The 25,934-nt window shown below is 39.8% G+C and overlaps 1 protein-coding gene across 1 annotated transcript in view; it reads left to right on the forward strand.

Moving 5' to 3' along the window:
- The first annotated feature begins 7,117 nt into the window (after positions 1-7,117).
- Positions 7,118-25,934, forward strand: part of LOC145418127 (uncharacterized) — a 31,250-nt gene continuing 12,433 nt past the window's right edge. The window contains exons 1-8 of the mRNA XM_080286654.1: positions 7,118-7,291; positions 9,190-9,444; positions 11,049-11,282; positions 12,231-12,395; positions 13,624-13,846; positions 14,475-14,694; positions 14,981-15,259; positions 20,231-20,318. Coding sequence (XP_080142780.1) covers positions 7,118-7,291; positions 9,190-9,444; positions 11,049-11,282; positions 12,231-12,395; positions 13,624-13,846; positions 14,475-14,694; positions 14,981-15,259; positions 20,231-20,318 — 1,638 coding nt within the window. The remainder of the gene's footprint in view (positions 7,292-9,189; positions 9,445-11,048; positions 11,283-12,230; positions 12,396-13,623; positions 13,847-14,474; positions 14,695-14,980; positions 15,260-20,230; positions 20,319-25,934) is intronic.

The raw sequence follows: 25,934 nt of genomic DNA on the forward strand, positions 1-25,934 counted from the left end.
ATCTCCCTCGCTAAAGAAAAATGTCTGAAGGCAGAAAAAATAGAGAAGAAGTATGTTATTTTAATGAAGGGAATAATGTCGTCGGGTATAAACTCTTGACTGTGTAATTCCCAAACAACTCAATGTTTATACATCAACATAATAAGCTTTGGTTCAGCATTATCCCCGAGAAGTACGGTTACATACTGTTCACTTTACTCAGACTACAGCCACACGAATTCAGGTTAGGGAAAATCTCTAATGCAGATGGGGTTGATGTAGGCCATATCTGCCTCCCCAGTACTTCTCGTTTCATTCAGATTACAACCGAACGACTTTCATTCACGACAAGAAGGCCTTCCAGTGATGAATGGGTTGATGTAAGCCAACGGGCCTAAATCTTTTGTATGATTCTGCCTTCAAAGGAAATTGATGCCCATCTCCACGTCACATCCCCTCCATTCATGCTGAGACTCAATTGTTTTAAATAGAGAGATAGATAAATAGAGTGATAGATAGATGATAGATAGATGGATAGAATAAACAGATCGATAGACAGATTAACAAAATAAAAATGCATTCCTACTTCACAAGATATACTACGATTTAAATATCAAAACTATAAAACTGATCATAAATACTTCCACTTGGTCATTAACTCTATTACATTTGATTAAATTGTATATCACTGTCATAAACATTAGTCATCAACTCAACATCAGCAAAAGATTGTTCATAATCTCCTTTTGTTCGGTCATATTTCGAACCTTTTCCTCCATAACATACCAACATCCCTCCTTTAGCAACAGTATACGCTTGCGCTGATGACCTGGCAACGCCTTCGTAACACCCCAAAATTCAGCAAGCAGCATGTCAGCTCCAACAGTATCTATATTCATTAGAACACTGTCTTAGTCAAAACATATTTATTGCTTCATCAACCAGTCAACATCACTCTCCTAACCCTATGCAGACAATAATCTGATGCACAGCCTCAAGTCTCCCTCTTTAATCACATCCAGTGGAAAGACACCTGGAATTCTAGAGCATACTGTACACTGGATACGCATGCGACATAAAATTACCAACAGTGCATATATATACAGTATCTTGTATTTTCCATGCTCTGAAAACACTCACAAGTACAACCCTCGGGCAGAAGAAGTCACTAAGAACCGTGCGCAGACTGTTCAAAAGAGAGTGAGTTAGGCTATCTCATGCTGGGGCCCCACATATATGGAAAAGCTTAAAACACACACACACACACACACACACACACACACACACACACACACACACACTTTGGCTTACTTTAGCTTGTTACTTGTACTGTTTAATTAATACATATATTGGCTAGATTTGTTGGAAAGTAATCCCAAGAGAAACTTACTGACTGGTGGCATCAAACTTATCATGGCTACTGGTTTTGTGCTAGTTAATATTGACCTTATTGTAGGTTGGCTTTAGTCTGCCTGGAAGTTTCAGACCGAACACCACCATCAAAACAACCCAACAACTTTTCTTATTGTAAATATAAGCTGGATGGTCTCTATACCCTTTTCAGATTTACTTGGGTGGAGATTTTCGTCTTTTCATAACCTACTGTCCAGTGACAATAAGAAATTACTACAACCCTGCATCCCTTCCTTCGATAGCACTTCTCTGTGACTAGTACCATATTCTAGTGTTTATCTCATGCTATAGCTCAGCAGTCAATCGAAATAGAGAATTGGCAGTTTTACGGCTAGTTACATTGAACGGATAGTTCAGCTCTGAATTTATTCCATAGCACTTTCTTGTGACTAGCACCAAATTTTGAGGTTAATTTCTTGCTGTTGCTCAGCATTTAAGAAGGAGAGGTGGCATTTTTACATGTAGTCAAAGTCGACAGAGTATAATTAGAATGTAGACTGAAAACGATGCATCACAATGAAAAGTTATTCCGCGATCCTTGTAAACAATGGACACACGGGAGTTACTGGTCATCCTTATCTCGCTCCATTAAGAGATAACGGGCCGTCGCGCTCAGATACGAATGCTGGATGGATTAGGCCTAAATCTATTAGTAGACTTAAGATTAGGCTTTCTAGTGTCTCTCCCTAAGCAATTTATTTTCCTTGTAACATCTTAATGTCCTCTTGTATGCTACGAAAAGCTTTTTAATATTAGCATAGTTTGTACCAGCATCATAAAGGAAAACAGTAAGGTATATTAGTAAATTAAATCGCTTGGGAGTAGGACTTACCAACTCTCTTGAACCACAAAGAATATTACCTTGGTCCATATTCATAACATTTCTTGAGCTGAAACTGTATATAATGTTAGCTGTTTATTCATTTATCTTCATTCATGCATCTAAGAGAGCGGGGGGCACAGTGAGACCGAGAGGAAAGAGAGAGCACCACTACATTACGCCCAGGAAAGACTAGTAATTATTCTTCCCGCTACAGAGGCAAGCTAATATCTAACATAAGGGTGTCACAGCTCTGTTACCTGGCGACAACGATTTAATTATCGGTCTTACAACATTCCCAGTTTATCTTTCAAAGGATGCTAGAGAGGGGGAAGCTTTCACGCAGTGGCACAGATATAACCGGATAGCTCCTCTACCTGGTTATATAAACGTTCCTCAGCTCCCTCCTCACCCCACAAAAGGAGGGGGGTGGACTAGGATAAGGGTAACTTTAGCCTGGGGGTGGACTAGGATAAGGGTAACTTTAGCCTGCAGTTCACTGGGTTCACGTCGAGATGAGTCTGCACCCACGAATCCACAATAACATAATCGTCCTTGCTTCTTGCTAATGTGCCTGACGTTTCGTATTAATTATGCCTCTTGCCTGTAGTACGATATATATATATATATATATATATATATATATACACTTCACTACAAGCCCTAACACTCTATTTAACGTTATCGCTGAAGGCCAAGCAGGAAAGTATAGTATATGAGACGTAAGAGATGCATGTTTGTAGTTTTTATACTCATTAATTTGTCTCCACCTTGACATATTAAGAAAACCAATATCCCCTTTCAGTACAGATATTTATGGAAAACCAGTGATTAAGCTCTTACTTCGAAATTTTCCTTACATCATCCACATATTCCTGTCGTTTGTATTCGGTATTACGAGGCAAGTGGTATAAAATCGTCTGTAGGACAATGATCTTATTCGCGATTAGCAGTGGGAGTTTATCTGGCCTATCACTCACCAGATGGGCATGACTCGACACTATACAGGCGGTTACATAATACTGATTTGAGAGACGCGAATTTTATCTGTAGCTTAGGAGGTACGTGTGAGTGAATAACAACGAAAATTACATTTGGAGTGAAGGCCAGTTAAATTGCTCCGAAGAATACAGTAGGTAGACCACACAGTCTTTTCGAAGACATTATATGTAGCTATTATTATTATTATTACTATTATTATTATTATTATTATTGTTATTATTATTATTTTTATTACTTTAGATATGAGAAAATTCACACTGTATACATATACAAATGGGTGACCCGTGAATAGCGTTCCAATGCAAATTCATCTGGCGGGACCTTGTGTGTTGCAGCGAAGGCAGAGGATGCTGGTGTGGGTAAGAGCAATATCCATAGAATACAATGTCTACTCACGGGCTGGCCGGGAGCGAAAGAAAACGCACCAGCTCCTGCGTGATGACGTCACACTCTCCTCTCTCTCGTCTCCCGCGTCTCATTTCATACCTACATTGTTATACCCTAAAATGCCTCATACTTTCCTACCATATCTTAACATGTACTTGCACATTATGTCAGAAATTATGCAACTAAAGAATATACTAATCTCTAGCCAAACAATTTATTGGTTTTAGTCATAGTGTGCTCATATCATTTATAAGCTTTGAATCAGTATTTAAGCATACTGACTAGAAAATTGTCTCATGTCATATTTAAAGTTCATTGAATATGAATCTCTCTCTCTCTCTCTCTCTCTCTCTCTCTCTCTCTCTCTCTCAGTCAGAATCTCATACATCTTTTTATCAGTTATCAGTTTACTAATTTTGTTTACAGTTTTCTGGATGAAATGATTTCTTTTTATTTAGTACTAGCATTCTGAAAAGCATACGACAGCGAACAAAATCAGCAATTACTTCACTGGGCATAGAAACAAATTCAGCAGTTTGACTGGCTAGATTGTGGACAGCGGTTTCTCCAAGTTGCAGGACTTTATATGACAAATAACTTTTCCATTGTTTTAATTTTTTCTAGGAATTTAAAGCTAGGTTTCATAAATTTTTCGTTTCCCTTGCTAATTGCACCAATTCATGTCTTCCTTATCTGATACCTTTGAACCAATGTACTCATAATGAGGAAATTTATGAGCTGAGAATCCACCAAAGTACGCTAGGCATCCATCTCCTGTTGCTGTTAAACATCGGGTTAGGTCACATCTTCTCGGAAAAAATAGTTCACTTGTGAGGTCAAAATATAACGTGGAGCAAAAAAATGAAGATGTTAACATGTCAGCAAGATCATTTTCCACGTTCAGTGATGAGCATGTTCCATTGTCTTAGGATGGCTAAGAAAATCTCCAGCGTGAACTGACCCTGTCTGCAATGATGTTCTTGTCAGACGAAAACGATGAACCAGAGGCAGAAGGTATGGACAAGGAAAATATTTCAGACAACCTGCAGTTAGAAGTTAAAGGGTTAAAAGAAGTTACTGAGGAAAAGGGCCTACCGTACTTTGGTGGATTCTTAGCTCATAAATTTCCTCAGTATGAGTACATCGGTTCAAAGGCATCAAACATAGAAGACACATGGATTGGTGCAATTAGCAGAGGAAATGAAAAGCTGATGAAACCTAGCTTTGAATTCCTAGAAAAATTAAAAACAATGGAAAACTTATTTATTTGTCATCATGGAGCTAATGTCCTGGAACCTGGAAAAGCCACTGTACAGAATCTAGCCAGTCAAACTGCTGAATTTGTTTCTCTGCCCTATGAAGTAATTACTTATTTTGTTCGTTGTCGTAAGTTTTTTAGAATGCGAGTACTGAATAAAAAAAAAATCATTTCATCCAGAAAACTGTAAAAAAATGAGTAAACTCAAAAGATAATAAACAGATGTATAAAAATACTGAGTGATTGCTTGAGAGAGAGAGAGAGAGAGAGAGAGAGAGAGAGAGAGAGAGAGAGAGAGATTCATGTTCAATGAACTTTTAAGTATGACATGAGATAATTTTCTAGTCCACATGCTTAAACACTGTTTCAAAGCTTATAATGAATGAGCAGGGTATGACTGAAACCACTAAAGAGTTTGGCTAGAGATTAGTAGGCCTGTGTTATATATTTACCTCTTTTCTGACATAATATGTAACCACATGTTAAGATATGAAAGGAAAAAAAGAAAAATTTTACTGTGTAACAATGTATGGTATGCACTGGGACGCTGGAGACCAGAGAGGAGAGTGTGACGTCATCACCCAGGAGCGGGCACGTTTTCTTTCGCACCCGGGAGGCCCGGGAGTAGACATTGTATACTATGGATATTGGATGTTAGCTTGGCAGTGGGAGTGGGAAATGAATAGCAGTTGCGGGAGACATTGATAGCGCTGAGCCGTCCCCGCAACACACAAGAAATAGCCTCGCAGAGTGGAAGAAGTGAACTATAAAGACATAATCACTGTACATAATCACTGGTCATTTCACTCAAACAATACACCTTTGGCCTCTGGCTCAATGTGCCAACTCCTACAGCGATGCCAGATTTCCCATTTACTCTCGCTTTTAAATCTAAGTCCTTTTATCAAGCTCTATTAAGGATGCAATCACGTGTATAAAAACTAGCAGAAATTTCTCCAGCCTAATGCAGCGCGGACTGTTCAATGCTCATTTTACTCTAAGTTGGTCCAGATTTTCGTTCTGTTGTTACTTATTTCACACAGCTCATTGGCAAGAAAAGGCAATGCCTTGGCTTAACATTCTTCCCATAGCACTTCCTTGTGACTGGCATCATAGTCTAGTATTAATCTCTTGCAACAGCTTAGAATTCAAGATGGAGAGAAGGCAATTTTAGGCCAAGTGATAGAATTTAAGGGCTAGAAGAAGGAAGCATTATTTACTTCAAGTTCTCTCTGGCAACTACGCGAGTGATATTTCGGTCACGAGAGGGAAAGATAACGAGTTCGGCATTGCGCGTGTACAGTAGACTGTCAGTGTGTGGTGGCGCTGTGTTTCTGCCTCTCCTCTAAGGTAGTAAAATTTCGAAAAAAAAAATAAAAAAAAATTAAATATATATATATATATATATATATATATATATATATATATATATATATATATATATATATATATATTGCACGGTGGTATAATTAACGCATTGCTGCGTAAATTTTGCCAATGATTTTTTGTGACCCTGGAAGAACATAATATTTCATGTCTTTGAGAAATATCAACATATATTTTAGTTATTCATTACTGACCCCTTCAACCCGATGATGTATTTATTTCATCATTGCTGTTTCATGTTCTTTTTTTTTAAATTCAGTTTTGGGAAGAGTGAAATGTTTGGAGGGGTTAGATATAGCCTTCACTTATCATTTCTGCTTCAGACTTCCTCTCTAGCTTCAAGATCATTCAGTGTTTGCCTGATAAGTGTGTAATTCTGCATGCTAAACTATGCTCTGAAGTGAATTACCTCTCTCCGGTGTGGGATTCTGCTGCCGAATTAAAAAAAAAAAAAAAATCATCATCATTATCATCATCCGAACGATCATAGTAGACGCAGGGAGATTTAAGGCTTATATGGGCCAGGCTGTGTAGAGTGATATTTTGTTTTCGTGTGTGTGCAGCCCACTAGGTTCAACCGTGTGGGACGTCACGTACTGAATTAATGGCCCTATGGGAACGGAGGGTGTCAGTGTAAACAACTTCCTGATTTTTGACGGTCATTTATGGAACATTTGTAATTGTTAGATCTTATTAACCTGCATCCAACATTTGAAAGTGTGATTAGTAATGACGCAGGATAGCCAGACATGTTCTGTCATCAATCACACGCTTCAGAAATTATCGTCAAAATTGGAGGCTCGTTCATACTCTAGCGCTCTCAGCTTTTGTAATACGGCCTTCCCAAGGCTTAACTTTACCCATGTCCTCAGATGAAGCTGACGGTATTCTGTGTGTTGGTGGCGGCTCTGGCTGGGGACGCCGCGGGGGAGCTGCTGCCCCCTGAGGCCTCCTACAAGATCCTCATGCTTCTGCCTGTTTCTTCCAAGAGCCACAGGAACGTTTTTATGCCCGTGGCCGAGGCCTTGGCAGACCGGGGCCACAAGGTAAGATTAAAAGGTTGCAAGAGACTGATTGTTAACCCCTTCAGCTCGAGGACGGCATACGTGACCACACAGACGTAGTTATTATAACTGAGTTGGTTTCTATGTACGCATTGTGTATGAAAAAAGAAAAAAAGGAAAAAATCACGAATGCCTGTTCCGATATAGATCAAAACTGGTATATGTATTGTGTGTGGGTCTGGAAAGAATTTATTTGATCTGGGTGCAGATCGATCGAAGATAGTAGGCCACGGATCAAGTTAAAATTTCAGGGTACTGGAAATAACTGTAAGCCTAATTGCCACTTAAGACTTTTGGGCTACAAGGACACTGAAACTGTCATAAATGATCATTTTTGTTGCATAAGGGAGATTGGCGTTGAAAATAGAAAACATGATGTTAAAACAGCTTTGACTTTATAGTTGCCTGATAAACAATGTTATCCTTCGATTTAGCCGTAACAGAGAAAGTACAATATCAACGATCGTCCATCTTTTCAGTGTTTGAGAAATTGTTTATATTTTTAATGGCTAATCGAAGCATAACATTGTTCAACAGGTACTTAGTATTATGTCAATGCTACTAAAGCTACTAAACTAAAACCTGACTCTCCTGAAATTGCTTCATTAAAGATGCAGGACTAGGTATGTAAACTCAGTCCAAGATAATTAACCAACTTAGAAAGCTCCCGGTCCAAATGGAATTGCTCCTATAGTTTTGAAAAGGTTTTCTCCGGAGCTTCGTATCGTTCTAGTTAAATTATTAATACTATCCATGCATACTTTTTTCGTTTTCCAAATTCTTCGAAAGAACCCAACATTCCCCAGTTCCAAAAAAGGAAGTTTCTCTGATCTCTCTGATTACAGACCCATAGCTGTCTCATCTTCTCTTGGGAAAGTACTTGAGACTGTCATTATTAAACACATTGTTAAACATTCTAATTTCCTCTCAAGTAATTCCGGCATGCCACAAGGCGCAGTCCTGGCTCCAACCTTTTCCCTCATTCATATTAATTATCTCTAATCTGTCACCCATAATTCCATTCACATATATGAAGATGAATCAACGCTTCACAGTTCCTTTACACTTTACCACCTATTCACAAAGTTTGATAATCTTTATCCACCAGCTCAGCAGAGTAATCTCAATAAATCAAAACCTATCTAAGATCACTGAATGGGAAAAAAAATAAAATAAAAAGACTATCTCATTTAATGCTAGAAAAACCAAATATATCCAGTTTGCTAATAGCCAGATATTGCCTGATTCTTATATTACTCTTACCTTCAATACAACCAATATTCCTAGCTCTAAAAGTATTGAAATTCTTGGTGTTTCGCGTATTATTGCCCTCAGTTGGACCTCTCACGTTAGATCACTTGCAAAAACCGTCCCCAAAAAACCTGGATTACTGTACGGAGTCCGTAACTTCTTAGCTGACGAGCAGTTAGCTTTAACTTACAAGAGTCATGTACGCTCTCAGTCCGAGTATTACTCACCCTTGTGGAGTGGATGTGGACTGTTGCACTAAAACAACTGGACACAATTCAGAACAAAGCTAAAATAATAATTAACAACCCGCAGTTACAAATAAACTCATTCTCATCGAGGGTTGCCACCCTTGCATTGTTATACAGATAATTTTATGATAATGCTCGGAGGAAGTTGCACCCATTGTGCCACTTCTCCACGCCATCCCTCGTGCTATACGGGCATCTGGTAGAACTCATGACTTGTCACACTGCCATACTGCAGAACTTTCTACCTATCAGAATTCCTTTATACCCCGAACCGCTTCTCAAAATTCAACCAACTACTACTACTACTGCTTCTACTACTACTACTACTACTTCTACTACAACTACTACTACCGCTACTTATCCTTATTCTTTTTTTTTTAGGTGGTGATGCTGACGAACCATCCCAAGGCCTCGAAGCACCCCAATGTGTACGAGATCCATCACGGTCTTTCACATTTTAGGGAGGACCAAATGAATATGTTCGCCACCCGCAGAGAACCAGCTGGAACTACGACACTGTTCACCGTAGCCCTGCCCAGAATCGCCAGGGAGCTGTATACGGTGCCGGAGGTGAAGGATCTGTATAGGAGGAGAAAAGAATTTGATGTGATTATTGTGAATGGATATTTTAATGAGGTAAGAGTTCTGACTGATGACTGGCTGATGATTGATTGTTGACTGAATGATGATTGACTGGATTATGAATGATTGATTGGTGACTAATGATGGTGACTGATGATGATAAATGGTGACGATAATGGTATTTGATGAAGATGATGATGATGATGATGATAATGATGATGAGCATTGTTTACTGATGATTACCGATGTTGATTATTATTATTATTATTATTATTATTATTATTATTATTATTATTATTATTATCATCATCGTTAGTAGTAGTAGTGATGGTGGTGGTAGCAGCAGTAGTAATCGTAGGTAAACAGCAGTCATCATCATGATCATCATCATTATTATTATTATTATTATTATTATTATTGCTGAAGATGATGATGATGATGATGATGATACAGCAGTACGGAGAACCACAGTACCATATGACCCTATGACGAGGCGATTTCAAAGGCCATCACTGTTGTCTTTATATGCAGCCTCCAATGTGCTGCGATGCAAAGCGGGAAGAGTACAGTCGGGAACAAATATATTTTACACTTAAGACAAGCCCGCCACCTTCACACACACACACACACACACACACACACACACACACACACACACATCCTCTCTCTGTTATGGCGTACTAGTCATCAAAGGAAAGTGGAAGGCAAAAGTAAAATACTAAGCAAATTCTTGCATCCAATTGTACCTGGTGTTTGCTTCCTCTTCCGATTCATGTTTCTTTTCTTTTAAGACTAAAAGAGATGAACTATTGTGAATGCATAATTGGGGTAATATTCTGACGACAGTCGGATGACAGTTTCGAGAGCTTATGTCATCCCATATTCCGTATCATGAAGGTCTAGCCATACCTGATATAACGAGAGCGTTCTGATAACGGTTGGTTACTTCCAAACTGCCATCTAATCTATCGCCGCTTTAAGTAAGCCCTTCAGACTCATGACGTGTGTTTTTTTTTTTTTTTTTACCTTTTATATATCCATCCGATTTTTGGAAAAATTTTTAAACTGGAGAGGTTAAGTGGGAATCACTCTAAACCCTCCTCTACAAGAAATCTTCACTAAATTTAGTACAATCGTCGAAATATAGATATGATTTTTGCCTATATAAAAAATGATAAAGGTTAAGAGGTAACTGGTGCCTCTACATCAGTATGAGTATTACTTTTTATGTTATTTATCCTCTTGTATGAGTTCCTGATAACTGTTGGCTATACTTAGGTGCTTAGCCAATGTTTCTTCTATCATAGTAATAGTAAAGACGTTACTCGTGCTTCTACGTCAGTTCGAATTTAAGTTCCTTTCCCTCCTACTGTTATCATGCACGTCTATGCATGAAGCTTTTTTTTTGTTTTGTTTTTATAATTGGTGACTACACCTAGGTTGTTACCCAATGTCTGGTCTCTCGTAGTAACTCGTGGTTCTTCATCAGTACGAATATGGTTTCCCTGCTGTAGTTAGCCTATCCGTTTTCACATGAAAGTGTTTTAACAATGGCTGGCGAAAGTTAGGTAGCTGTCTAATGTTTAGTTTATCATACTATTGATTAACACGTAACTCGTGGCTATACATCAATATGAACAGTATTTTCCCTCTTGCAGGTAGCCTATCCATTTTTGCACGACGTTCCCTTCATCACGCTTTCCACAGGCGGGGTAGACCCTCGTAACAGCGCCATCCTGGGCAACGTCCAAAACCCAGCCTACTTCCCCAGCTTCATATTCGATTTTCCCACACGGATGTCCGCTTGGCAACGTTTTCTCAATACAGTGTCCTATATAGTGCACGTTATCGATTGGCGACACTGGTCAGTTGTTCCTAGGATCCAGAAAGAAGTGAGTTTTTACCCATTAGGTCGCGTCTACACCAAACGCTTGTAGGCATGGGTGGGAGCTTTGTATTACTGTAATCCACGGAAGTTCACGCCCGCACCTGCCTGCGTTCCAGTGGGGCAGCTTGTACTGGTCACAATCACTGTGGTCATGATGATGCAGAACTCCCACCCGCAACCGCCCCCGACAACAAGTGTTTGGTGTGGACGTGGACTTCCTCCCATTGCGTCTCGATTACAGTTCTTTACGACCCTGCCGTTCCCATCTCACCTCACTTTCTAGCCTCCCTCTTCTCTCTCCTTCCCTCTCGTTCATTCCTTCCCTCTCACCTCCCCTTCCCCTCTCCCCCCAACTCCCCTTCATTCCCTCCCCTCCTTTTTTCCGTACCTCTTTCCTCTAACGATTACTTAACTGTATTATGCAGGACTGAGTCAGGCTTTTATGTCTTGTTTCCAGTTACCTTTATATCATAAAATTCTTTAAATATTTTACTATCGGGACAGTTCGAGTACTCAGCAAAGCTGAGTGAGTCCTGAGTACTGATACTGTCACCATTAACTCACTTGTGCTCAGGACAACTCTGGTATTCTATTTCATTAAACTTGACACGGTTTTATTTAGCTGAGGATGAGTCACAAGAGCCTGAGAGTGTTAAATATGTAAATGATTCTGGGACACACGACTTCAGCTGGTTTTCACAGTCACTTGCCCTCGTTGAAAAAGTGTGTGTGTGTGTGTGTGTGTGTGTGTGTGTGTGTGTGTGTGTGTGTGTGTGCAGGATGGTGCAAAAGGTGCTCTGAGAGCGATAGTCAGTTGTTGGCCTCTCTTGTATTGCACATGAACATTTCCAACTGATTAACCTTTTATTTGTTTACTTTATTTACATTTATATTTTATTTGTTTACTTTATTTGTTTATTTATCTTATTAACTCATTCACTGTTTTTTACAGATATCAGCCCAGTTCCCTGAGTTACCACATCTCCTGGACATAGAGAGAAACCAGAGTCTGACGCTGATAAACACTCACTTCAGTTTGGACATTACGCTGCCCCTCTTGCCCTCACAGGTGCAGGTGGGCGCCATGCATTGCCGCCCTGCCAAGCCGCTCCCGGAGGTTAGTATACTTGTCAGCAAAAGGAGACTTCGTAACACCTCCTCCTTGGCGATTTACTCTGCCTATTACATATTGATATTCTGCTGTGCCGTTTTCTAGGCGACAGAGTTCGTGGCACCTCTTCCTTAGCGGTTTAATTGGAATATTATACCTTTACGTTTTCTCACGTTATCTGTATCGTTTTATTTTCGGCGTTGTTTGCATCAGTAATCACAAGGTGATACTGTGGTGCAATGTGCAGAATAAATAGCAAAAGAAGAAGTACTACGGAATCTGGGAACTCACTTAGAATACGACCCATAGTTTTGGCCTTACTCTGTACCACTGCACTGACTGACAGGAAGTGATGCCTTTTTTCTTTCTTTTCCACAGAACGAATATCTCTTGCTGGTATTTCGAAGCTTATTTTTAAATTGCAAGAGTTACACTGTCATGTGCCATCACACATTGTTTCTCGTGTTGTCTGGATAAACTTCTAACTATAGGCTTTTTACGCTAATTTGCCTTTTATTGCCATCTCTCCATCATGAATTCCGAGGTGTAAATGTATATTTTCAGTAGAATATGGTGCTCGTCATGAAGAAATGCTATTTAAAGGAAGTAAATCCGTAGTATTGTCTTTTTCTACCAATGAGCTGCGTGAAATAACCTGGATAAAGACGACAATCGGGGCCAATTTTGAGATTAAGAGTATATCATCTTAGTATTGGATAACCGGTCTTCACTCGACGTGACACTCTTGGTACGAATTTTCAGCCAGGGAAACTGTAGAGGATAAGTAGAAACTGTGGGATGGAACTGTACATATAAATACTGACTTACTGGAATGAACTCTTCGGAATGAGGCTTTTGCTGACGATCTCCAAAAAGTGACTGGAGATTTTTCGTTTAACAATGCCACTAAGGGGAACATGCGGGTCTAGCTTTAAATGCAATTGAGTTTCATAGCCAAGGGTAATCCTGCACTTGACTGAAGTAAAACGAGACTGGTTGTTATGCTTTCTCTAGCAATTTGTCATATACTAGTTTCAAACATTTCTCCGCTAAGGAAAATAACAGTGAGCATGTATTAACTCCATGACTATGGTGACGTATTTTCTTCCTTACTCTTGCTAAAACCACACACTTCTTCATTTACTAGATGTTCATCAAGGCCATAATATAAACGTCGTCACTGAAATGGTTAAAGCGATGATGGCGTAATTGTAAGGAAGGATACTTTTGACAGGATCTGGAATCATGGATATCCGGTGCGGGTCCTGAGGGTGTGATATACTTCAGTCTGGGCTCCATCACCCGGGGGAACTCCATGCCAGTGGAGTACCGAGACGCCTTTGTGGAGGCTTTCCGTAGACTGCCACACCGAGTCATCTGGAAGTTCGAGGAGGACCTAGAAGGCGTGTCAGAAAACGTCATGATGAGGAAATGGCTCCCACAGCAGGATATTCTTGGTGAGTTCATGCATTCAAAGAAGAGATTATGAACGTGAAAAGCATTATTAAGTTCCCATCTAACACTGAGTCATATGGAAGTGTAAGAGACACCTGAGGGTGTAATATGTAATATGTCCAGAAATGAATATTAATTTTAAGCGCAGTGCTGTATTGTTGCTTTTATTTTTTATTGACAGCCCAAAATATTAACTCTGTATGACCAGTGCTATCCACATATTATCCTCTTCACCTATATGATCCTCATTGTAACTGGGCTGCGACCAGGCTATATTCTTCAGTTTATAAAGAAGCTCTACCAATGAAGGGGTTAATGAAGACTATATGTAACACTTCCAGTTCAATTGTCCTCAAGCTGGATAAAATCGTTTGGGAGTGGCACGAACCAAAAAGAAGAGGAGTCATCACAGTGAAGAACCTAACCATTTAATGGTAGGGACAAATCAGGTATTTTATTCCAGCTAACGCCAGACGATTTTATTCAGCTGACGGCTAGTAATGGAGCCTGAGAGTGTTAATGCCGTCACCATTAAGCCTTCTCACGCTCGGGACAACTCTCAGTCTATCATATTCAGTCGGGAATGAGTCATTTGAGGCCAAGAGACTAAACCCAGCTTCCCCGTTCCAGGTCACGACAAGGTCAAGGTGTTCATTACCCACGGCGGTCTTCTGAGCATGCAGGAGGCCATCTACCATGCCACGCCCCTCCTGTCCCTCCCAATCTTCGGCGACCAACCCAAGAACGGGAGGTTTATGAGGAATTCAGGGATCGGGCGCATGCTGGTGTGGGAGGAACTGACTGTTGACGCCATTGTGGAGGCCCTCACCGACGTCACAACCAATCCAAAGTTAGTGCCTTTTATAGTTGTTGTTATTATTATTATTATTATTTTTATTATTATTATTATTATTATTATTATTATTACCATTATAGTATTATAGTGCATTCTAGCTAGTATAGTCATAATCTGTAGGAAGACCAGAACTTAGAAAAAAATAGAAAAACTATTTCTGCCTTAATGACTCGCGTTGTCGATAGGCATTATACCAGATGAGTTACTATTATACGGTACAAGAAGGGGAATGACCAATAAACACGTAATGAAAAACTACCTCCGTTCATTTTGTGCTCAGGTACATAGAAAACATTTTGGGGATGTCGAGGCCTTTGCGAGATCAGCTGACGACGCCGCAGGAGAGGGCCGTGTTCTGGACGGAGTACGTCATCCGCCACCGGGGAGCGCCGCAACTGAGGAGCCCTGCAGCCCAGCTCTCGTGGGTGGAGTTCCTCATGCTGGACGTGTTGTTCTTCATCTATGTGGCCATCTTTATCTCACTCTACTTGTTGCATCGCATTCTCAAAGCCATCTCAGCCATAATTTTTAGTAGTGGCAGCAGTAAGAAAAAACTAGAGTAAGAGGCTTGATTGTTTTTGTATGATTACGCAAACTTATGATGGTGCTCATCCGCCATGTGATCATCTTTTTCTCCGTTTACTTGTTGCATCGAAATATGAGTCATCTCAGCCAAGGTCTGTAGTAATACCAGAACTAAGGACTCACTGTGGAGATGGCTAAGTCTGTGAATTATAGCCAAGACCATGCATTTGATGGTTTTCCCTCTCTCATGCTCACTTTTCTTCCCCTCTGGACTGCACCTCACCCCATCGTTAGGGGAAAATAAGAGGTCAAGATGATGATGATTAGAAATAAAAGTTTTGGAAGTGTTGGTTTTTCATGCTGAAATCTTTCTCTCTCATTACTTGTTTTGTCGTTATCTCTGTGCTTTTTGTGTTACATTTTCAAAGCCACTTCAGCCGTGATGTTTAGCTGTAGCAGCAGCAAGAAAAAATTAAAACAATGATTCACAGGGTTTATATCTATAAACCAAGCTTCCTTGAAAATCTGATTGCCTGTGATTACTGCATGTTACAGAATACAAAAATAAGTTTAGTGTGTCGCTGTTACAGGATAAGGAAGTGGCAATGTACACCTTCTTTTTATCATTTATTTTTATCCTTCCCACAACACAAGGGACTTTATATTTTGAAGGAGAGGGGCAAACATAACACGGACGCAAAAAACGAGATAATCACAGTGAAATGATGAACAACTAAATCTCACGGGAAAATTACCGGTACTGACAGCATACCAATTCAGCTGAATCATATTAAAGATACAGGTGCTGACACAATACCAGCTACACAGGATGTACATTACTTGTGCTGATACAATACCAGCCATACATGATGTAACATACTGGTGCTAACACAATACCAACTACACGGGATATAAATTATTGATGCTGACACAATACCAGCTACACAGGATAGAAGTTACTGGTGCTGACACAATACCAACCCCACATTATATAAAATTACTGGTGCTGACACAATACTCATAGGGAATATAATTTACGAGTGTTGACACGAAACCAACCACTTATAAATTGCTATACTAACTACAGACAAGTTACTGATGCTGACGTTTGTTCCACCATCCATTTACTCCTTCTGTACTACCTCCAGATGATTTTATTTAGCTCTGAATAGACTCTTAGAACTGGTCAGTGTTAGTTAATAAAAGCCTTCTATATCTTAGTCTTTTTACTAGTGCACTGGTTTTACTCTAACGTGGCCTAAAACCGCCATCTCCATCTTGAAGTTGAGTTGTAACAATAGATTAACACTAGAATTCAGTGTTAATCAGGAAGAAGTGCTACGAAAAAGATGTAGAGCTACAGTATTATCTAATTCTGACAAATGACCTACTTGAAATAAGCTGGAAAATCTGAGCCAAATTAAGGTGAATGACGTGTTGGTGGCTTCCCTAACTCGAATAAAATCGCCTGGCTAAAAGAGGGATTAATGTAACAGGCCGCTGGATTGCAGAGGTTAGTAAGTCTGCACCACACAACAGCACCAGCCCTGTACAACAACTGTGCTCTTCGTCCATTTCCTTACATGACTTAACACTACCTTTGCATAACACTTCAGCGCTCTCTACATTTGCAAACCTTACACAACACCTCCTTCCTTCATTTGCTTACGTCACACAACACCTCCTTTGTTCTTTTGTTTACGTTACACAACACCTTCCTTCATATGTTTACATCACACAACACCTCCAGCCTTCATTTGTTTTCATCACACAACACCTCCATCCTTCATTTGTTTACGTCACACAACACATCCTTCATTTGTTTACGTCACACAACACCTCCTTCCTTCAATTGTTTACGTCAATGGTTCCTAAACTTTTTCGAGTTGCCGCCCCCTTGCCTCCCAGGCCACATCCCTAGCGCCCCCCCCCCCCCTCCACACACACATATACACCTTTTTCTTGGTATTAGGTATACTGCAATTTCAAAACAACTAATCTAACACTGTAAACACACGTATGTATTTCACAAATAAAATTTAACCTAGTAAACCAGTGTAATTAGCTGTCTTAACAATATAAAAGGGTAAATTTACAACTCACCTGTAACTACAGTGTCTTCACAGTTTTAATGGGATGGATGTGCTTGGTGCAGGGATATCAGCTTCTCATCAGGCTGGAAGGCACAAAGAAGTCTTGGATCCCCGCGTTCTGTAGTCTGTTTCTTTGCTCGGAAAGATGCTGGGCGACTGCACCGAAGCCCCGCTCTACCAAATATGACGATGGGAAGACGATAAAGTACATCCTGACTTTGTTCCACACTGCAGGGTAGTGGTCTGATTTTTTTTTTTTTTTTTTTTTTTTTTTTTTTTTTGTAGCCAAAAATCTTTATATGATTTTCTGAGCCTTAGCCTCGGTTCAGTTTCATTTTCGAGCGAAACCAGTGCTTCCTCCACCGTTCTTGTTTCCTCATTGATCACCTAGTCTGGTATTTTAAGCAAAAAAGATCCTGAAATCCGTCAGACATGTCTTTATGCAGCTCATCCAGGTGTGCACAATACACTTGAAGGTCATCGTCTGGTATGCCCTTCTTCTCCAATTCAGAGGGGTTCGGAAACTGTAAGAGTTCACGACGGGCTATAATACGTTTGAATAACCGTAACTGGGACAGTAACGTGGAGAGGGCTGATTTCACTTTGACAAGGTTAACCTCATTTCCTTGCACTTGCAAATTAACTTCGTTGAACTCTGTGAATAAATCTGACAAGTAAGCTATGTCATGCTTGATGTTTCTTAGTTCATCACAGAGAACAGATCTGGAGTCTTGGAAGATTTCAACAATTGTTTTAAAAAGTGAATAGGAACGTCTCAGGCAGTTTCTCTTTGACAGCCATCTAGCTTCTGTGTGCAACAACAAACTTTCAAAATCTTCATCATTCTCAGTGTAATGCTGTTGAAACAGTCGGGAATGGAGAGCATGTGCCTTGATTTTATTTGCTGCTGTGATAACAGTGCTCAGTGATTGGTGAAGACGACCACTTAGGGATTTTGAGACCAGATGTTGCCCGCGGATTACACAGTGCACTGTAAACACACCAGGTACAGCTTTTTTCAAGAAACTGATGAAGCCACGATGACGACCTATCATCGATGGTGCCCCATCTGTTGCACAGGCAACAGTGTTGGTAAGCGGGATGTCTTTCTCTTTGAAATAATTCTCAACAACACGAAATGCTGACTCCCCTTTTGTGTCTCTCTCTAGTTGTCTTGCAAATGACAGCTCTTGAACCAAACTTTCATCTTTGACGAAACGAACATAAGCAAGAAGCAAAGATTCATTGCCTGGCAGAGTGGACTCATCTAACTGTAAGCTAAATTCTGTTATCTTAAGCATGTTGCACAATGTGTCTTCAGTGTTTTCATCCATTTGATCCACTCTTTTTTTAACAGAGTTATCACAGAGAGGAATAGCTTTAATAATTTGTTCAGGTGACTTGTGTAAAACTGTGTGCAGAACCTCTCTTACTGCTGGCAGAATAAGCTCTTCTCCAATTGTATGAGGCTTACCAGATCTAGCAGTCAGCAATGAGATGTTGTATGATACACGCAAACCATCACTGGCTTGTCGTGAAGTGCAAGCAGACATATTTCCAATGGTTTTCCGTTTCTGAAAGTTTTCTCGAAGTGACTGAAAGTATGTCAAGCTTTTGTCTGCTTTATCAGTGTATTTTCTTCAAATGTTCAAGAAGCCTGGAAGGTTTCGTGGCTACAGTTGAAAAAGACTCCTTCACACAACAGGCACAATGGTTGCTGTTGCTTTTTTAGCGCTGATACAAATCCATATTTCAGATATTCCACACTATATTGCCAATAGTACTTTTTTTCTTTGCTGTGCTGTGGCCATATTTTATTCTGGAATAAAAAATATAAATTCTTTGCAAAAGTCATGCCAATCACAACAAATTGCGGCATAAAAAAAACATAAGGAAATATAATTGTAGTGCAATTACTAGGAACATTACAAGACACAGTAATACAAGTACGGATGTGAAACCAAAAAATCAAATACTTAAGAACTATTTAACATCAGAAGTTAGGGTTAAGGCTAGTTCTAATGAATATGGATCCGCACTCCGGATTTCCGCACGGACAACATGCGGACCACATTAAGACATCACAGTACGGCCTTTTGAACTGAACATTAAGGGGTTGAAATGGGTGGTAAACAAAAGTAAACATGGACCGTCGCTTGGTAATACATATGATTTTACTTCTTAGCTGTTGTTATGCCAAGTGTTGCTAGGATACTTTTAATAGTACATTCATCTTGTACTGAGAGATAGAAAAAGAAGTGTAAACAGCCTCTTCCAACTTGAAAAAGGCTATGTTTACATTCAACAAAACATATCTAGCAAATAAAAAATTATGTAAAAAGCATGCAAACCACAACAAAATATACAAGATAAACATAAGATGTTGTGGAGGTACTGCTTTATTATCGAAGTGAGTGTTACAACTAATAAAGAAAACAGTCCAGATCACAGCCTTAGCACAAAAACACTTCCACATCCTTTGGCGTCCCACCAATACCACTCAGTCACATCTATATTATGCTATAATATTATGTTCATTACAAGACAGGAGATAACTTGCAGTGCTTACAAACTTAGAGATTTGGCTTTTGCAGACGTCTGCTGTCTGATCCGGCTGGCGTGTGGCGCTTGTCCTGTTCAGACCGTCACTAAGATATAATTAAGCAAACGTTCAGATTTTTAACTCCGACTTCCGACCAGGAAATAAAATACAACCATGCTTCCGTGCACAACTCTTATGTTAACTTTATTCTTTTAGCATACGTGTTCCTTAAGTGTTCTTGATTTAGATTTTGTCATCTAGATTTTGTAAAGAAAAAAAAAAAATTATTACTTGGTTCTGATGCCCCCCTGCTGCCCCCTTACCGCCTCCTTTTACCCCACCAACCCCCTGGATGTTCCACCGCCCCCAGGGGGGCGGTATCGCGCACTTTGGGAACCACTGCTCTAGCGAGAGAAGGGGCACTAAAGGGTAGTGTGGACTACAAACTTACTCTACCTGTAAGTGAGATCCAAGCTAAAATAGGTTCTAGTGTTATACAACAGTACAGCCAGCACCTAGAGGTGATAAAAATTGCACAGGAAACGTTCAGAAAGTATGTATCAGTAGCAAGGCACAAGGCACCTGAGTATGTTAATGTAGGACTGATTACCAGAAGGCAGGAACCAACCTGTACCAGAATCAGAATGCAGTATAGATATCTCTGGGAAATAAGTCAAAGTAATAATATGATAAGAAACTGTAGAGTATGTGAAGAGAACGGAAAGCGCAACCTAGAACATTACATTGTTGAGTGTCCAAATGTTAAACCATATAGAGATTTATGTTCCTCAAATAATGGAGATGATTTATTGGTACACTTTCTTCAGCCCTCTGTCGTTAGAAAGGCCAACGAAATCCCGAGTTTTGCTTATGCTGTGTAACACATTTCATGACTGTCTTTGTCTCCCCATCATCTTTGTTTATATACCTGCCTTTCTCACGGGGTCAGCCTGCAGCATTTCTTATTCAGACTTCAGTATTAACTACAATTTAGTTTTTATAACATACGTTTATGTGAATAAGTTAACTAGTATTGGTATATTTATTCATCATCATCATCATCATCCGGACCTCCTTTCCCTCCCTATGGCAGGGTGAGAAGTAGCAATGTCCAGCAAAACATATATCTACAGATGGCCACCACATTCCTATCCATGTCACCATAACTTATGCTATCTTCAGAGTTTCAGCTTCCTCATACTGATACCTGCAACAAACTGGCATTGTTATAGCCTATTCGATATGCCATTACAAGTCAGCTACTACTAAATCTCTGTATATATTTTACCTTGTATTATGTTGTAATTACTGCTGTAAGATGTACTGTATATATTATGTGAAGAGACATGCATACCAAATTTACACCCATGTGATGCCATATTATGCACTGCCTCAAGAAAGATCACATCCTTGTTAATGGTATATGTCCAACTGATATTATTATTACACTGGTACTTAAACTGATTCCAGTGTGTCTACCAATTTGATAACACTATACCTATGTAGCTATGCAGATTACTATATATTGTATTATCGTAATATGAAAATATACACCCTATGAGGGAGGGGGGAGTGAGTTGGGGGGAGGGTAGTCAAATGGTAGGTGACAGAGCGACTTGGAGGCGTTTTGTCTTCGGCCACCCTTTGCGGGATTAGGGTGTCGGGCTATAGATAGATTGATAGATATACCTAATGCATCTCTCTCTCTCTCTCTCTCTCTCTCTCTCTCTCTCTCTCTCTCTCCATTATTACAATCTAACCTCCTCCCACTATGAAACTGCATATTATGTATGTGTGTATGTGTATGTATATGTAGTCGTGGTCATAAATAATCACCTACCATCCGGTACCCCGTGCCTCAGACCGCCTCCATTTTGCGCGGCAAGTCACGGTGGAGCAAGAGGGGCTGAGAGGGAGGGGCCAGAGAGAGAAGGGAAGGTGTGTGGGGGGACGAGTGATCGTTTGGGGGTGGAGTGAGGGAGGGGAGTGAGGGTAGGTAGGGGAGGCAGAATGAATGCGAAGTGGTGGTCACAGTATTCTTCTATTTTCATTCATTCAGGGCATAATATAGAGGAGTTAATATTGGGTACATAATGCTGCATTACACCTTGTATACCAGCGTCAGCTAACAAGCTTTAGAATGGTGGTGAAATCAAAGGCTAGCTCGTGAGAGAAATAAGCTGACGTGTCAGATTAAATATCAGTGCGGAGCCAGATATTTGTTTATCCGTATATTTTAACTTCGGACGCAGAATGGAATCTGGATGACATTGACTTTCGTAAAGCTTAATTAAGAAATGTCCTCTATCCTTCCATGTAATTAATTTTGGAATTAACGGCCGTATTATTAAAACAAATTGAGTGTCTCTCAGCGGCTGCTATACTCACTTTGCTATTATTAACTTGGCGCACTCACACACACACTAAAAATATTATTGGAATATAGACACCAAATTTGAGGCAGGGGTAGGCTGGCTTACAAATGCACTCAATAGTCTTAATTGTGTCATAATCCTTTGAAACTAGTCACCAGCACGTCAACTATTTTATGGCATCTCTTTATGAAAAGGCAATTTAAGATAATTGTGCATAAACGATAAATAAATTTGATGTCTGTACACGTGGGTGGGTATAATACGATATCTCTCATAAAATGTTAGAAGGCATATAAAACAAACTCCTACCCAAACTCCCCAAATAAATCTGTGTCAATGTTTACCGACATTGGTAAAGCCAAACCAACAAGGAAAGCCTTAGTAAGTAGTCCGGTGGCCTGCTGCCTCTTAATAACCTCTTGCAGTTTTCGCCATAGCGAGGAAACAATGATGTTGATGGTTTGCTGATTTCGTCTGAACAGCTTCCGCTCGTACGTGGTGTGCTGGAGGAGGCGGGCCTGTGTCCTCACGTTCTCTGGCTCCCACGCATTGACAATCTGGGCCCACACAGTCTTGATGGCTCTGCACAAATGTTTGATCTATCATGCCAGTATATTTCTCACACGAGCCAGCAACTGATATCGCCATCTATCTGTAGCTTGTTATCCAACGCCGTTATACAAGATGCAATGCAACATTATCTACCGAATATTAACTCTTTTTATCATGCCCTGAATGAAAGAAAATAGACAAATAATGTGACCACCAACCACTTCGTATTTCATTCTCCCTCCCCTACCTACTCTCCCTCCCCTCCCTCCCTCCACTCTCTCACCATCACTCGTCCCCCCACCCACCTTCCCTTCTCTATCTGCCCTCCCCCCCTCTCAGTCCCTCTTCCTCCCCTATGACTTGCCGCGCATAAAGGAGCCCGCCTGAGGACGGGCTACCGGATGATAGGTGATTATTTATGACCACGACTGTATGTGTGTGTATGTATATGTGTATATATAACTAACAGAATTAATCATAATGCACTCCATTCACACCACCCTGCGTGTATGTTACCAGGGCGTGGGCCACTAAAACCTTATTGAATGTACAGTATAATGCATTGCGTCATTGCATTACGGCAATCCACCCAACGTATGCGTTAAGGGGGTGCGACTTTTTTTTTTATTGCAATGTAAACTTTACATAATAAAATATATAAATCCTAATTCCTGAAGTCAACATGACGTGCTGGTGAGTCAGACTTCAGTTACGGCCTGGTGCGCTGACTGTGATGGTGAGCAGACAGTGACCGAAATAAACTAAACACAAGCAACCTGGTTCTCGCTGCTGATTCATAAGGATTATCAAAAACACTTGTGGATTCATGAAAACACTTGTCTCGACATTAATCACATCGGTTGAGAAAGAACATAAGTGGCATATACAATCAAATCTATCTATCTATATATCTATCTATATATCTATCTATGTATCTATCTATCTATCAATCTATCTATCTGTCTACATATAGATCTTATCTATCTATCCATCTATCTATCTATCTATATAATTGTAGCATAGATTTTTATCAATTGTTTTTTACTAAAAATGTTTGTGTTAAGGCGTGGTTGTGTTTCTTCGACGATTTTAGTTTATATATTACAACACTCACTTTCTGTACGCTGTATTTTAGCTATTTTCACTCCTCAGTTCATAACATTAACCCGGACGAGAGCACTGTACTTTGAATACCAGTAGTAGATCATTGTATGACAAGGTAAGGACTGAATTTTAAGGAACATTCGATGTTGTCCTGATTTAAAAAACAAAGGAAACTTTGAACAAATTTTTCAAATAATTCTAAGATTCCATTCATTTGATAATTTCTTAGATAAGAATGTTAGATTCGTATCCCAGCTCTCGGTGCTATTTCTGCGAGAAAATCAAGTTTTAAAAATTACTGTTCTGCTCCGTAGCGAAGAGTAACATCTATATTGCATGTCTTGTGGACCTCGTTTAGTACACAAACACTTTTCTTATGAAATTCAGCCTGGCTTTTTACTATATTTTATTACATGAGGACTTTTTTTTTTAAATAAATTTCATAAAATCACTCACTGAAGATGTTCCCTATTTGGAAGTTTATTAACAGCGTAAATCTTGACGCACTAAAACTCAGATTCCTATTGACATAAGAAATTCTAGTAATTTGTAACAATATTCACCACTCGAACAGAATATGCTTCATCATATGGTAATCATGAAGCAAGCTATTTCGGTAGACACAGATAAAGCTGTCAGATGAGTTGATCCCTCACCCAGTGTAAGTCTGACTGCTTGTATCACGGTAAAATCGATAGCTATTTGATTCCCATTTGTTGCACTTATTTCTTCAAACGAGAGATGTGTTGTGGAGAATAACTTGCTTACCTGATAGGTGCTTCTTCATATTCATAATCTGCGGATGTGTGGAATTATTCTGACTCTTTATTCTTTGCTCTTAAACTCGTCTACGGGATATATTCTTCGGAGTCATTTCATTGTATCTGTTCAGTCTCTGAGCATCTACCTGTCGTGTCTCGTTGAAGATGACCTTATAGATAGCCTATGTGAAGATTACACAAGGGTTGGTTTTTATTTTCTTTGGATTTTTGAGTATGAAATTATTTTATCTGCTTACGTCGTAGTCTGTATATTTGGCTTTGTTAAAATTGTATGTTTATAATTGATGTGATATAGGAATGAGTTTTCCATTACTGAGGCGCCTTTTTCCACACAAGTTCGTTCTCTGATATGAAGAATCTTCACACAGCATCTAGTGCAGCTTTGATGCTTGTTATCTCATGGCATAATGGAAACAACGAAGTGTAAACAAACACTCCTGAGGACGAGGTAAAAAGTGTCAGATTGCCATACAGCCCATACACCATGCGATTGTATCAACTCCTGAGAGTCGTTAAACCTTAATTAATTTATATTTTTTCTTTGATTAAGGCATCTAAGTTGAGATTAACAGATAGGTTAATATAATTCTGGAAATAATGATGACTCCTAGATGATGATATTTTTTTCATGTTACTGATGTTCTGCAGGAAAACAGACTGGTAAGAAACGAACACTCCTGACCAGACACTACTCTGGATCTAACCTTACTCCATCGAACGAGTCAGCCTTCAACCAAGGAGCAAATTCTTTAACACGGAAGGAGTTCACCATGTGAAGTAATAGATATGTGTGTGTGTGTGTGTGTGTGTGTGTGTGTGTGTGTGTGTGTGTGTGTGTGTGTGTGTGTGTGTCCTAAAAGTTTTTCTGTTAGGGTAGTCATTCAGTTTTGTTGCTTTCCTTTAAAAATTATAATAATTATGGACAAATATGCCCCCTTACCTTGGTGCCCGGGGTGGCTACTCCTTCTGTCATCAGTTTGGTATGTCTCTGTCTGTAATAAATTAACGCGTTCCTACATACACGATTGACCATTTACATCACTCCGCTTCCACTCTGACGGGTGATGTCCCGTGGGTTGTGGGGAAGGCCTAGTCATTTCTATCTGCAGCAATTCAGCATCATTCATTCATTTCCTACTTTCACTGCCAAAGTACACCCACAGTATCCGACTATCCATCCCTGCAGCACATGAGATAATACCACTGTACATGAGAGTCTAGTGGAGCGCTATTTACGGGTCTCTTTGTTTTATTACTGCTG

This window comes from Coenobita brevimanus, chromosome 14 (genome assembly GCF_032717465.1).
Source record: "Coenobita brevimanus isolate Jiangsu-jjx chromosome 14, ASM3271746v2, whole genome shotgun sequence".
NCBI lineage: Eukaryota > Metazoa > Arthropoda > Malacostraca > Decapoda > Coenobitidae > Coenobita > Coenobita brevimanus.